Source organism: Thunnus thynnus, chromosome 1 (assembly GCF_963924715.1).
Source record: "Thunnus thynnus chromosome 1, fThuThy2.1, whole genome shotgun sequence".
Lineage (NCBI taxonomy): Eukaryota > Metazoa > Chordata > Actinopteri > Scombriformes > Scombridae > Thunnus > Thunnus thynnus.
In genome coordinates this window covers 22944691-22961164 of record NC_089517.1, presented here as the reverse complement: position 1 = coordinate 22961164, position 16474 = coordinate 22944691, and the positions used below count along the sequence as shown (strand labels likewise).

The 16474-nt window shown below is 38.6% G+C and overlaps 1 protein-coding gene across 1 annotated transcript; it reads left to right on the top strand.

Annotated features, from left to right (window-relative positions):
- Nucleotides 1-7724: 7724 nt before the first annotated feature.
- eif3m (eukaryotic translation initiation factor 3, subunit M) lies at nucleotides 7725-13955 on the top strand. Its single transcript, XM_067591282.1, has 11 exons — nucleotides 7725-7883; nucleotides 8568-8700; nucleotides 8875-9013; nucleotides 9169-9292; nucleotides 9450-9544; nucleotides 9741-9824; nucleotides 9918-10017; nucleotides 10514-10595; nucleotides 12265-12408; nucleotides 12810-12870; nucleotides 13714-13955. Exons 1-11 carry the CDS (start codon nucleotides 7842-7844, stop codon nucleotides 13835-13837), a joined length of 1128 nt encoding a protein of 375 aa, XP_067447383.1. The 5' UTR covers nucleotides 7725-7841; the 3' UTR covers nucleotides 13838-13955.
- The last annotated feature ends 2519 nt before the right edge of the window (nucleotides 13956-16474 follow it).

Below are 16474 nucleotides of genomic sequence, written 5' to 3'. Positions count from 1 at the left end.
GAGAAGATAAAGTGCTCTCTGACTTACTCTATTCTGGGAAATAGTGTAAAGGCAAACTCATATCCCTGAAGAACACCCAGACATTCAGAGGATGTCCATGTACTGTAGCTGACTTGAAAATGGTGGCAGAGAAAATTAATATCTCCAAAAACAATTTGAAAACCTTCCGTGGTCCACCCACTACAAACAAACACAGACAAAAATAATTTACTACATGTACAAAAGGTTGTGGCACAACTAAAAGTATCTTGCCAAAAATCAGAGAATGAGAAAAAAAATGCAGCGCCTCTGAGCCAAGGCAAATGCTGGCTGTGCCTTCCCCAGTCTTTAGCGGGGATTCATCAGAGGTGACGGGGTCGGGAGAAAACAACCCTTTCAGCCCATATGACGGATGGTAGTCCCCAAATACACCCATTCTACAGATCAATCTGTGGTTAACTCAGGGTTTAAAACAACATCAGTGTGGAGAGGAAGGGAAATGGTCAATACTGCCTTTGACCCTTAACAAGAAATACACAAGACCCAAACTTTCTACAGCACAACGCGCAAGAGGGAATTTGAGAAGTGTTTGGATGGATGAAAAACTACACAAATATGTGACTTGGCAGTAAAAAGAAATGACTTTTTCCATTTTAATAAACATCTGTATTCATTATACTGCATCTGAAGTTAGACAGGTTATTAACTTGTTTTCTTTTTAAATCAAGAGTGCTTAGAGTGATTTGAAATGATGGTTTATTTACATTTTAAGTATATAAGTAATCAGGTTTAAAATAACTGCAACATGATCATCAAAACAGCCTTCAAGAGAGAGAGGGCTGCCAAAGAGCAACAGGTGTTATTTTGATATGCTGACAGTGGCATAAAAAGGCCTAGTCCTTCACTTCTCTGTGTGGGCATGGAAACAAGCAGATAACAAACCCAACAGCAGTGCGTTGTAATGATTCATCATTTCCCTTCTATCTGCCTGTGTCCTCTAGAAAATGGTTACTATTAAAACAAAACTCAGTCAGAACAACATGTCAGAACAACATCACGTTCTCTCGCTACTTTCTCATCAGCACTATTTGGAGTTTGTGACAGCAAGGCTTCTGCTCTGTGAGATAAACAAAATCTGAACATGTAAGTTCATAATCAGTCACTGCTCTCTACATTTAAGGATACATTTGTACGCATTAATATTATATATTAAATTAACTACTGCTGAAAACAATACCAAATTTTGAAAACTGTCTTTCTAGTGCTTTAAACAATGTGGTCATTGTTCTCTATCCTCTCATGAAAAACAACAATTGCTGGTTTTTAATTCTCTCTCATATCAACTCTGAGCGCTCTTCAAAGAGCTGGATATCAGAGTGGAGATAAGAAACCGAGAAGAAAGATCTGTGGGAGAACGGGCATTTCCAGAGGGTTCATGAGTCAGACAAAACACCGATCCAGTGATGTTTCACACACCAGTACTCCTTCATGTTCCTAGTCACCTTTCCCCTCTCTCCCCCATATTCATGCTCTCCACCTGCTCTTTATAAGTTGTTGCAGAAGCTTATACATTCGTACTTTAAACCAAGAAATAAAAAATCAAACTAAAGAGCTACTTCATACTGAAATTCATTCAAGAACTAGAACAAATTGCTAGTTTTGAACAGGCCAAACTACTAATGTGTGAGCCTGTCTGTGGCACTCAGCCCCAAGTTCACTGGTTCCAACTGAAGACATAAATCTTTAAAAATGGGCCAAGACTGTACACTTTAATTTTTTAAAAAGGCTAAATAATTACCTGAAACACCTGGGTACTGCAATTTTTATCAAAAGCTACTCAAACAGGATTATATTTATTTATTTGTTGGTGACTATTTACAGCTACAGACTAACACACATTTGGTGCTCTCATGCAGCAGGACAGTGTATGTGGGACCAACTCAAACAAAATAAATAATACAGTCATCATGTTCATTGTAATGATGGAACACATCGGCCAGTGCAACGTTGTGACCCAATGATGTGTTTTTAAATTGTTTTTGGACAACAGTGGACATCTATAGCACAGAGGAATACACTAAATCAGGCTTTGACCACACAAACAATGTGATGTCATTGTCATGTGTATTAGTTTTTGTGCAAAAAACACATCAACCAATCAATCATTGTCAACTATAATCTACAGCACAAACAAAAAATTCAGTTCACATACTTGGATATATATCTATTCATCGGTGATGTTTACTTATAAAAGATAAAGGTGATGTTGACCTTTTCCAAAGCAAAGATAAACATAATAATTGTTAAAAACTGCACAAAGCTGTATAAATCCAAATATTTTATGCTATTGTATATATCGCTTTACATCCTGTTGATGGATTTACGTAGAAGCCGTAACTGAAAGGTGGAAAGTTATAATCTTGCTGTAAAGAGAAGTCAGCAAAGAATATTTATAACTTCTAAAATCATCAGTGGCTTATGACCTGCTGTCATAATGAAACTAAACAGCAGAAGCTGGAATAAGAAGACACAGTTGGATGACATGACATTACCTTGATAAACACAAGTTTTGAATGCTGAGGAATTTTCATTCGTTTCTCTTCTTTGGTGTGTGTATATTATTACTGAAACCCACATGAAATTGGAGTCAAAAGTGTCCTGAATAATTTTGCAGAATAATCTATGTCTCATCCGCACAGGTGCCCGTGTGTCAGGATCAAGGCCAGTCTTAATCAGTTCTTTACAGTAAACCACTGCCTCTTCCCTGCTGTCACACCCTAGCAGCTGTGGTCAGGGCGTAAGCAGTCATCACAAAACATTTCAGATATTGTTGTCATACCCTTGTGCCTCATTCTAAGAGCTAGACAAGCAAACATTTACAGGATGACTCAATGATGGGAAAGAATAAAAATGACCACAACCAACACTGAATGTGAATGTAATTTCTGACACTTGACTTTAGGGAAATGCCGCTTTGCAGCAAGATTCTCAATCCCAGTAAAGCAATATACTTCAGCTTTAGTGTTAAAAATGCTATAAAAATAATGAAAAATAATACTTTTTCATGCTACTCTTCTGTAGGTTAGTTCTCATTTTTTTAGATTAAAATAAAATATTGTTTGAAATAATTCCTTTCAAACACAGTATAGCTTTTCTGAGATATTACATCAACCATGATTTTTTGTCTTGTGTCATTATTCAGAATGTTTTAATGTGTCTGTTCTCTGTCTTCAACATTTTATCCATCAGCGTTGATGAAACAGTCTAAATAGTATCTCAAAAGCAAAAGGGTCACACAGTTTTAACATGCCTCTAATTAGTTTTTCTGAGATCTGGCATCTATAGCTTCAAGCCAAATATTGTGCAACGCATCCCTAAATGAAACAAATTTGATTCTTTGTTTGACTGTGCCTTTTAAACTCTTATTGCTCCTCCTAGCCTGTGAGTGTGCGTAATATAAACACACTCTGATGACAAGAGACCACTCCATCATCAACAGATCCCCAGTCCTACTGCAGTGACTCGATCTATCCAGAAAGGAACGTCAGAATTCCTGGAAGACTGTAGCTTTTTTTTTTTTTTTGCTGCTGCCATTAGGTTGAAACAGAGCACACACATTCCACATAGGGGGATTAACGACCTCAGATAGCTCAACACCACAAATGCAAAGTTTGTTTGATTGATTGCTGTGTTTTTTTGTGTGATATGAAGCTGGTCATTAAGTGATATGGCAAGATAACAGTGGTATTTTACGTACCAACTTTCTTTTTCTGCTCATGCTTGAGTTTTTGCTGCAGATAGCTCATGCAGTACAGCCAAGTAATGTCTAAGAGTTAGATTAAACAGTCATAAAATTCTAACTGAAGAACAATGGGAATTGTCAATTAATTAATTATAATTGTCTAAATCAGAGGTAATCCAGACTGTTGCGTGATTGATCCTCTGGTGGTAGAGCAGATAACTGACCATAGGGTCTGAGCAGCTATCACAGCGGACCACAGGCATTCAGTAAAGCAAGCTATGTGCCTGTGTGTGCGTGGACACGCACATTTTTGCTTTGAGCACGGAATGACATGACGTGTTGTTAAAGCAACAAAAATCAACTTGTGGCCAGCATTAAGCAGAGAAACATCAAACCAAATTGACAGAAACACAACCACAACATATCTCCTTCTAATAAGATTTTTATGGTATTTGTTAGCAAGGAACTGTATACTTTCACATCCTGCAGACACATTGCAACATAAACATTCATTTGGAGTATTTCTGATTATCTGATTAATGAAATCTAGTCCCCTTTTAGCTCTGTTTTGGTCTCCACCAAATCCTTAGTGAAATATCTCAGCCATTACTTTGCAAGAGGCTTGACCATCTTCAAAGGCTAGTTGCTAAATTTGTCTCTCCACCATTTGGTGCTGGCAGGTACAAACCATAGACTGTATAGTCTGTTGTATTTGGCTAAGAAGGTCATGGATGATGACAGCAAGCCAAGCAGTTAGCTGATGCTCTTTATTTTATATGAAGTAACTTGCAATGTCTGTAGAATGTTATCAGGCCAACACTAATGGAACCATTTGCTAATGGCTTTTGGTTTGGCCTTGTAGGAATAAGTGGCAATAAAATTCATCACCTCCGGTTAAGGCTTTGGCTTTGTGTGTTTGTTTGCTTGTTTCCTGTATTTGTTTGTATGTGTGTGTGGAGGGAAGGTCTGCTTATAAGTAATGAACAGGTTATTCGCTGCACATAGGGAAGTAGGGAAGTTATTCATGCGATGCATCCTGACAAGGTCACTGGCTGATAGATGAGGCTGAGCAAGGGGATTTTTCAGAGATTGTGAAGGCAGCCAGAAGTGTGGGAACCAGACAATTAGTGGGTGGACAGTAGGCAGCCATGTTGGATGTTGACCATGAGACTGGTTTACATGGATACTCACCACTTGGCTGGCTGACAGGGAGAGAGCAGACACCTGGGCTCAACTAACTCTTAACACATGGTCATTTATCTTTGAGGAGGCTGAGTAGGCAATTTGCCTGTGGTTTAGGAAGAGTTATTTCCAATTATACAAACCTGGATGATGTCAGTAAAGACATGGTAACCAAATATTTCAGACCTACACATGAATATAAACAGATATTTTTTGGGAGTAGTTGTGGCAGACTACTGTCATATTATTATATGATCTGAAATCAGGAATCAGGAACAACACATGCACTCACGCAATATGTGTACTAATTTCACTGACAGGAACCAAAGAAAACAGTTTGTTTTAAGCTTGGACCCCACTCATCTTTAATGAAATTCTGTTTTGATGTTTCATAAGATTTCGGCTTGAAGAAGCTCCATTAATTTACAAAGAAACATGATCTCACCTCAGCATCTCATCAGTTGGAGCACTGACACATAAGAACAAAATGTTCCTTTTTTTTATGGAATCAGATCAGAATTTGTCACCACGAGATTAAGAAAAAGACATGGAACATCAATTTTTTCCTGCAAAGGTAATATGATATAAATTATCTTTGGCAATTTCTGTAATTATTTCACAATCTAGTGAGGGAAGATGTAACTTCAAGAAAAGGTTGCCTGACAAAACTCTTCTACTGAATTGTGGACACATGCACCAACAAAACACCCAGACATAAGTTACTGAAAGCATTGGCGATGTCTGCTGCTAGAGTACGTACAGATCTTGTGAAGGCTACATTGCCAGGTAAGATTTAGAATGATATAAAACAGACTAAATCTCAGTTTAATACAAGTACCAGGTACAGCCTCCTTGGAGTTAAAAGCTTTACTGCAGTCTAATATCCATCCTATTTTCAGGATATGCTGCCATGAATATCATAAAGGCTATTAAGCATTATAACGCACTGTGGCATTTTAAAGCACTTTTAAAGAAGACAAAAACAATGTCTCACATGCACCTGGAGCTTCAAAGCCTCCAAAACTCTTATTCTGGACTTGAAATACACCAGGCACTTGACAACAGCTGTTAATCAGATAATGAAAGCCCCAGAGTTACACAAGCACACTTGTGGAGAAGCAGCTATAAATTCTTTGCCATGACAGCATATGAGGGCAGGGAGAGAGTGAGGGTGGGATTTGGTACCAGGCACTTGCCTTCCCAACAGAATGACGCATCATATGAACACTATGGTGAAACACTCCATCAGCCATTTCCCCACAGCACACTGTTTAAAGGTATTTATGACGCTGAATGTAACAGAGTTCAGTTCCCTAACTGCAACTGCTCAGAGAAATATGTGACAAGTAGACTTTCAAGAAATTATGATATGGCATGAAGTATCTCCGTAGTCTATGAATCCCCAAAAATACACATAGTTTTGTGACAGATGAACTACTGTGGAACACTCCACAGTATCTTCACCCTGGGACATAGCCTGCACAACACCTCAAATGTTGGTAATCTGACTCCACAGTTTAAGGGTGAACTCTTGCTCCACTTACCCTCTTCACCTCACTCACCTCAATCACAGAGTGACCTGCCATTGTAACAATGCACAGGGTCCCACTTTGTACAGATGTGGCCCAACACACGCACCCATGGGTCAGCAGAGGTATGGTGGAAGACTGTTTGCCCTCTAACACTGGCAATGTTTCCGGGTTGGAAAGCTCTGGGACAGGCCTGCTATGGTGGTCCACGCAGATGGACTGCAGTTTAATCAGATAACCTCTCCTGGGGATCAGGTACACCTCTGTAATTCTCATCCAAGACATCCAGGGTTAATCTCCCACAGAGGAGATTGATAACTGGATAAGAAAGAATGAAACATTGAGATTATGGTGGTGGAAGTATGGGTGACTGATAAAATTTAGAGGTTTTCTGACCTCTAGATGAAGGAGAGGTGATGAGGTGAAGCTATGCAGAACTGGCAAAGATTTATTCAATAATTTTAAAATATATCAGAATCGGGTTTATTGCCAAGTAAGTTTGCACATACAAGGAATTTGCCTTGGTGTTGTGGTGCATAACAGTCAAAAATATACACAAAATTAAGTAATACAATAAAATATGATGATGATGATGATGATGATTAATAATAACAATAACAACAACAACAACAACAACAACAACAACAACAATAATAATAATAATAATAATAATAATAATAATAATAATTATTATTATTATTATTATTATTATTATTATTATTATTATTATTATTATTATTATTATCATTATCATTATTATCATCATCATCATTATTATCATTATTATTATATAATTAACAATATAATATATATAATAATAATTAACAGGTTGTGTTAATGTAATGAACAATGTTAAATCAAAGATCACAAATGTGCAAATATCAGATTCTACATTAAATTCCCACAATTTATGGTCATAATAGTGGTGAGGGGTTTTTTTTAATTACACATAATTTTTACGAGTGACAATATAAGGAGACGGCCTTCATGTTGAAGCACTGTCATTAGACATCCTTCAATAGCAGAATTTGGGGTCGTGTCTAGATGGTAACCCTAGATTTGCAAAACTCTCGCGAGATATGTAAGGAAGTAGTAACTTTAACCCACACCACCTTTCGTGATTATTTAACCCAAACCACGATCTTTCCCTAACCCCATTGGTTTTTGTGCCTAAACCTAATAAAACCCCATAAAACAGCGAGACAAGTATATTTTGAAGCGGCTCGCGAGAGTTTCGCAAATCTAGTGTTACCATCTAGACGCGACCAGAATTTGGGCTACTGTGGCTTTAACAGCATGACCCGGAATAGCAAGTGTCTCACCGGCACTGCTGCCTTTTCTTTTCCGCTCAGGTTTCAGAAGCGGTGGGAGCGTGGATTCCATCATCTAGGCTCACAAAATCACCGAAAATGAGCGTCCCGGCATTCATCGATATAACGGAAGAGGACCAGGTACGACCTTTAACTTTAAAAGCTCCTGTTTTGTTGTGTTTCTCGGTGGACAACTTGATAAACGAGTACCATCCAACCACATAAGATAGCATGCCAGCTAGCCAAGATGCTAACCGTTCGTAGCTGCTGATGGGTAACTTACATGCTGACTGTTAGCTTCATGCTGACTATGAGACATTATGAAGTAACTTAGCATATGTGTGTAAAGGTGTTATGAAGTTTTTCGTTGAACCCTCTGCATCTAAATTGGTTGAAAATACTAGTTCTTTGTCATTTTAGCCTGCTATATTCACGAGCAACGTTGTCAGATGTTATCAATGTTGTTGGTTAGCTAACTTTGCTAGCTGCTTAGCTGGACATCTAAATAAACAAAGACGTAAAAGAAGACACTCACAGCAGCCTGCTTGCTATACAACTAAAGCTACTGACTTGGTTGTAAAAGAATTAGTTCTTTTTTATTCAGATTATCTGATATTAGCAAATATTTTTGTGATTCAAAACAGAAGACAGGGTAATATTTATATGCAAAAACATACCGTGGAAAACGTATTTGTACATTTAAAGTAGCTACCTGCCTTCCTAAAAGTAAAAAATTACTCACTATTGCATGTGTGAAGTTAGGATCTCTTTTTGTAAAATTTGGTTTTATTTAACTATTAACACTAATTAATTTACTGTCCACAGGCTTCAGAGCTGAGAGCCTACATCAAGTCCAAAGGGGCTGATATCTCAGAAGAGAACTCTGAAGGTGGACTTCATGTAGATCTGGCTCAGATCATTGAGGCGTGCGATGTCTGCCTCAAGGATGATGATAAAGGTAGGTGATGATGATGAAGAACATGCCTGTTTCTCACCCAGGGTTTATCAGACCACAACAGATGGTATAGCTTTTTCACAGCAGATGGAGCAAATGCAGTTGACTCTGAAATTACTCCTGGATGTATACAGTCTCTCTCATTACTCATGACTCCCTCTTTGTATCCCTCTGCAGATGTGGAGAGTGTGATGAACAGCATTGTGTCTCTGCTGTTGATCCTGGAGACAGAGAAGCAAGAAGCTCTCATTGAGAGTCTATGTGAGAAACTGGTTAAGTTCCGTGAAGGAGAGAGACCCTCCCTCAGGATGCAGTTGTGAGTCCCATCCCCTTTTTTCCCCCTTAAGTATTTCACAGCTGCACCTATTTTTGTCTGTTGTGTCTTAAAAAATTATACAGAACTGTGTGAAAAGCCCACATCTTTCTTCAAAGACTGAAACTGAGTATCTCCTAAATGTTTTCATGGTACAGGCTGAGTAACTTGTTCCATGGCATGGATGAGAATACTCCAGTGAGGTACACTGTCTTCTGTAGCCTCATCAAAGTGGCAGCTACCTGCAATGCCATTGCCTTCATCCCCACTGACCTTGATCAGGTATATTCACTCACCATGCTGCGACCACTGACCATAAGTACACCAGTCTCAGAGTGTATTTTGTTTACCTCGAGCTGCAGAGATGTTAAAGGACACATGTTGTATTTTGCATTTTCTTTTCAGTAAACTCATAATACATGTTTGTGCTTCCTATCAGGTGCGTAAGTGGATTATTGACTGGAACCTGAATACAGAGAAGAAGCACACTCTCTTGAGGCTGGTGTATGAAGCTCTGGTGGACTGCAAAAAAAGGTAGGTACATGTTTTTCTCTTTTTCCCCTATCTGAGCTATGGTCATGTGATGTAATTCATATGTGGAGATACACATTTACCAGTTTCTGTTTGAAATGTTGCAAATACGTTTTTTTGTTTTGTTTTGGGTTTTTTTTTGTAATTGTACTTATAGTAAATTATCACACTTTCAACAATATATTTAATGATTTCACAGTGAGCCTGCAGCAAAAGTGATGGTTGAGCTGCTGGGAAGTTACACAGAAGACAATGCTTCACAAGCACGCGTTGATGCCCACAGGTAACTTTGAAGACTTTGTTTATCATTTGTCATTAAGCCTTGATTTACTGTACATCGCTCATACATGTATCCCTCTGTGTGCCTTCTCTTAAGATGTATTGTGCGTGCTCTCAAAGACCCCAACACCTTCTTGTTTGACCACCTGCTCACCCTGAAACCTGTACGCTTTCTGGAGGGAGAACTCATCCATGACGTGAGTGCTGAAGAATGTGTGATGATTTGTGCTGTGAAGTATTTAAAATACATAATTGACATGGTAAAATAAAAGTTCCATCAATCATTATGACAACCCTGTCATGCTATATGTGTAGACGCACACAGATGTAGAAGCCTCTTGGGTTGGGATGGGATGGGTTTTAGTTGCACTTTTGAAATGTAGTGTCAGTGACAGTTAAAGAAAGCACAGCTCAATATCAAAATGATGACCAGTTAATAAGCTTGAATAGTGAGCAACAGGAATGTAAATACATCACCAGCTGAACAGGTTGAGACAATTTAAAAACTATTTTTGACTAGGGTGTGTGCACAATTTCTTAGAGTTTTGATGGGTCAATAGACTGGCATTTCTAAAGGTATTAATGGTTTACACCTACATTCAAAAAGGACAGATGTGATTTTTAAATGCAGATGTAATTTAACGCAAGAGTCTTACAATAACATTTCTCCCTCTTCTCCCCTTGTTTTTATAGCTATTAACCATCTTTGTGAGTGCAAAACTAGCAGCGTATGTAAAGTTTTACCAGAGTAACAAAGACTTCATCGATTCTCTTGGTAAGTAGCCATAACTTGAGATATTAGTTGCAATAATTCCCCACACACACACACACACACATAAATGCATACTGACCATGTTGAAATGTACACAAGAAAAAAAGACACCTGTTTAAAAAAAACAAAACAGATTAATAAATGGGGAAAAAAATGTGCACATGCTACAATAGTCTTGATTACCCTAAAACCTCAGTGTACATACTTAGGTACCACTATTGACACAAGTATATTATAAGTTTATTTGGTTTATTAGAAACCAGTTTTGTGATATGATGCAGTCACTTGAAGCGATTTAGAGTAATGTAGACCTTGTCTTTAGGAACAGGTGTTTCAGCAGTTTCAAACATCACACTTTTACCAATGTAAAAACAGACTCATTATAATTTATACTGCTCAAAGATTTGGCTGATGCTGCAGTGGTGGGGATTACTTGTGGAAAATGTCAAAATCTCAAAAAGGGATCAATAAGATCCAGATGCTCAGGATTTGAATATAATGGAAAATTTGAGTCCTAGGCAAGTTATCCTGCATAAATACAAGGGATGTCCTGATTAAGTTTCTTTTTGACCCTGATCCAGATCCGAGTCCTTTTAATTACGTCTATCAGCCAATACAGTCAGAGCTGATACTTTTATTTAGGGCTGCAGCTAACAGTTATTTTCAGTATCATTTAATCGAGAACAAACAATCGATTAATCGGTTGTTTGTACCATAAAATGTCAGAAAATAGTGAAAAATGTCAATCACGGTTTCCCATAGTCCAAGGTGACATCTTCAAATGTCTTTTGTCCACAAGTTTCTTTCATGTTGTTGGTGTATATACTCATTCACACCTCACATCGACTGTATATTTTTTTATTCATTGAAGTAATGGCCAGGGGACAAGTAATCAGCCCATTCCCAACAGGCACGTTTTGAACAGGCACTGCACTAATAATCTTAAATTATTGATATCATACAACCAAGTTAAATTTGGGACTTTCGTGAAGTTACTGACAGAATTAATGTAAATTAGCTAGCGCTGATATGACAAAATCAAGCGACAGTCAGTGCCAGCTAAAAATGAAGCTGCTACCTGACTGTTTTGTACATTGCTGTTTGCTTATAAGGAAGCGAGAGGAGAGAGAACCGATTTGTTCCTGAGTCACTAACACCAGTGCACCCAAATAATCTTTCACGATCACACCTTCTGATTTTCACTTACGTATGCAGCGACATGCTTGGACTGTCGGCTGTTGTTGAGCAGAGCGTTGTTGCAACACTAGTGGGCCGATGTGGACAAAAAACAGAGTGAAGAAATATATGTTTAACTTCCTTTTTCTGTAGGAATTGACAGCAGTGTAGAATTTGCTGTTTCAGTATTTTGTGTGTGAGACTTAAAACACATAAATATTGGGCCAATTTACTGTGCTCCGTTGACACGGAACAGGAATGTGTGTGTGTCAGCAGTGTGTCTGTTTCTCACTACTAAAGGCTTAGCTGTAATTACAAGCGTGTGTAGGATGGACTCTCAAAACAGACAGTGTGGAGTGGTGTTTGCGTTGATGAGTAGATTCCCTGACTGCGTGCTTAAAAATGTAGAAACAATTATCGCAGGGAAACTCCCTGAGTCAAGAGTAATCGACTGTGACTGTTTTGTGCTTAATGATCCCTGCGTGTTGCTCTCCAGGCCTGTCCCATGAGCAGAACATGGCCAAGATGCGTCTGCTGACATTCATGGGCATGGCGGTGGAATTCAAGGAGATCTCCTTTGACACCATGCAACAGGAGCTGCAGATCGGAGCTGATGACGTTGAGGCTTTCGTTATTGACGGTAAAAACACTTCACCTCAAATAGCTGTCTGCCCTCCTTAAGCGTTGCCATTAGTTTCTCACAACAACAAGCAGTGAAAAAGAAAGGAAAGTGATTGAACAGTGACCACATATTCACATCCTTCTGACTTGACTCTGTAATTCATTTACCGCCATCTTGTACCAAACGGTGATCTGTCTGCCTCCTGAAAAAGAATCATAAGACACGAGTAGGTTTTTACAAACTACAGTAAAAAAATGGCACAGACAAAGAACAGTATTTGAGTGTTTTGTGACAAGGATTAGCTTCCTCTCCAATTTCATTTTCCATGTGTATTTTCTCTTAAAGCATTCTTGTGTCTGTGGTGTTTTTAGTGCTTTCTGTCAGTCTCAATTCCCTTCCTGTCTGTTTTTCCTTTTTAGCTGTTCGGACCAAGATGGTGTACTGCAAAATCGACCAGACACAGCGAAAAGTTGTTGTGAGGTAACTACTTTCAGCTTTACTATCAAACTGTCATATGTTGCTTAACTGTGCTAAATTATGACTAAGAAAAGGTCAGTATTAGCTGTGCAGTGAAAGCATTCATAGAACTGGTACCAATCCAATCTCAAGTACTTTACCTGGATTGTCAAAAAATTGTCATTGAAACTAACATGATAGTTATGGTGCCAGCATAATTAGTGTACAGCATCATTATTTTTGACATTATTATTTCCCTTACGACATGATTTAACCTTTTGTTGCACTTGTGACAGATCCATGAAATTTTGACTAAAGTTATGACTTTTTTCGTAATTCTAGTACGAAAAATAATCACTGGTATTCAAAATTGGAAGTTTAAAGTAAAACTTTGCTCATGTAAAAACATCAGGACACATTCAGGAGGCGTTCTCTCTGTTATATTCTGTATAACCTTTATTTGACCTGTAATATAAGAACAAATTGTTTATGGTGGGCCAATACTAGGCTATAAGACTCAACTAATTAATTAGTACATGCATTTTATTTTCTTCTCTTAAATCTGGTCAAGGACGCTAGGAACATATTTGGTTCTAGTTCGTCTATTCAGGTCTTCCAAAAAGTGTCATCTTTGTAGAAACTAGAAAAAAATTTTGCTCCTAAATTGCCTTCTTTTTCATGACTCTGCCTTCATATGGCTGTGATTTGACATCTTAATAGAGAATGTAGTAGTAAAGTCATGTATTTTTTTTTCATAGTTACATTTACTATAGCTCTGTATTTAATTTCCAGGATTTGAGATATGACCTTGGCCTGCAATTTTTTTGTCAATTTAACATTTTTGCTTTTCTGTTTCCACTCAATCAGCCACAGCACACACCGTACCTTTGGCAAGCAGCAGTGGCAGCAGCTGGTTGACAGTCTCACCTCCTGGAAAGCCAACCTTGCAGCCGTCAAGTCCAGTCTGCAAGCTCTGTCACCTTCTGCTTAATTCCACCTTAACCCAACTGTCTAGACTGCCTGACCCTCTATTGTTTTTCTGCTTTCCAAATTCCCAGACTGAAATGATCAGTTTTTATATTCCTCCAATAAAAGAACAGTGGAGATTACCTGTGATTGCTTCTTTCTTTCTGAAAAAATTAAAGACTGCAAGAGTTATTTGGGGCTTAATTAATGTGATAAGCACAGCACTAAGTGCAAATTGCATCACACACACAAAACGTGTATTTTTTTTTTTTTTTTTTTTAATTTATAGCATCCTTATAATTCTGTTAAACTGCCAAATCTTACAGTGCCTTGAATGGATAATAAATATACTCTATAATCAGTCTTTTCAAACGGCTAGCCCGCTAGTTTCCTCCTCGTCTTTTCAAACAGTCATTCAGTGACTCTAATAGGGTCTCGTCCTCTAGCGGCTTTAAACATCTGGTTTTAGTAAAAGGACAGCATGCCAGTATTCGATGAGCTGTGACTTGGGGTGAGAAATAGGCTGCAACAAAGGGGTCACTTGTCTGGGAACGCATGAGAGGTGACAATGGTAATGTGAACTTAAGATGACCCTCTCCGCTGAGGTCAGGGCTGTATTACTGTAGTATCAACACAAGCTTGTGGCGTTGCATGATTCACTGCCACTGCAAATTTGAGGCCGTCCACTAAGTTAACAGATACTGTCAAACTTTAGTCAGCATGACTCAGTGTCTCTTTATGTGTGTGAAAAGTGGAAAAACAAGGACAGTCTTAAGTTCACCTCGCCTTAGACCTGTTACAGAAATCTGTTCTCAGGCACAGGTCCAGAGCATTAGGATGTGAACTCTAATGATATATGGGCCAGGCATTAGATGTAAAAGGGGTCTGTTGGAGTTCTCTTCCCTCTGGGGCTGTGATGAAATCAGCACAAACTGACAAAGTGCAGACTACTGACATTGCACTCTTTGAATCCCTACCCCAACCCACATCCATGGCGCTTTTTTTTTTTTAAACCAACAAAGCTGCAGCTGTTTAATTTTTTAGTGGTGTGCCACTCCTCATTCTGTACTGAATAAAGTTATAATCTGGCCAATTCAGCCCTGCTATTAAAATATTATTACTCTGATAAAATGGGCATTTGGGGTATACATTTACTGTTACGGTGTGCTCTTTTTCCTATCATACCAGAAGTCTGCAGAGGCTCACTACTCACTTCTGTCCAGTTGTCCACTGGGAGCAGCATCTCCAGCTCTTATCAGGGGGAGTAAATCACAAAACACATTCTCAAGAGCACAACCTCATCACAGCCACCCGCAAGGTGGAGGGTAGTGCAGATAGAAACAAATGTGACCAAAGCTTTGCAGAATGTTTGCAAAGCCGTATATCTTGGTTACAATCTTTCAACATGGGCTCCTTTTTTCAGCTACTTTCCTCTTTCTGGACAGTGATCCTTCTCTCTCTCCCTCTCTCTCTCTCTCTCCTTGTCTCTAATTTGTCTCACTAGATTTAAGTAACTGTTTTGTGGATGGTCCGTCATGTGAGATGTGCCAGATGTAAATACTGTGTGCTTTGGCTGGTTTATCTGAAGCAAGCATCATGACCCCTTCTTATCATAGTCAGATAGAGGTAGTTCTGCATTGTTCAGTGGTGAAAAACAAATGAGTTGATATTCCATTTAGAAGCTGAGCTGCTTAGCTGGCCCCCTTTGCACACGCAGCTCAGGTTATCAGTCACGATTCACTGCGCTTGAACACAAACTTCACTGTGTGAGCTAATGAATTCCCCAGGAGTGAGACTCTATTAATCATTTTAACTTGGATATTATAGTGTGTGGTGTATGAACGCAATATCATTTGACATCACACACTAGATAAAGTCTGGAATTTCGCATTTTCTTCACCCCTTTTCTTTGTATCAACATTCCTCTGGATAAATCTAAGGACTCGACAGTATCCAGACACCTAGCCAAGTACAAGAGAGGGGTTCTCACTGCCCTTCAATTAGCACCATCCAGTAGTCAGCTAGATAATGTTCAATTGCATCCTATCTCTGCTTTACGTAAACACTGGCCAAGAGGCCCAGAGGCTTAGAGGCAGATATGTCTATTTACATGAAGAGTGTGAAATATAAACACTATTATGAACGGCTGGCAGAATGGGAAAGTTTATCTTCAATCTGTTGCTGCATGTTTTGCTGTTTGTGGTGTCTGTAAAGTTGCTATAGTCACCATTTTTGTGGTGGAAAAAGACACACTAAGTATAATTTACGAAAGATGCCTCTTGTCTCTCGAAATGACTCTGAAGCCTACTACAGAACTTTTTTTCCCATACAAGGCCCGTGCATAGTGGTGTAGTCACCAGCTCCCAAGCAACTGAGAAAGGAGGTTTAGTACTTTTAAAAGATTCCTGATGCGCAGATCTTAAAAGATACTGTTACAACAGTAATTTGAGCCCACCCATTAGAGGTGAAGGTAAACACAACAAAGAGATTGAGACTAAAGCAGATGTTAGGCAAAAATTTGACATTTAAAGGGTCATTAAAGGAAGATAGCCTTTTAAATTCCAGTAAATCTTATTAGACAAGATCAGCCAGAGGTTACATGACACAAATCCTAAACCATTATGTTTGTGTCTAAAATAGATGAAATGTATGTCACCTACAT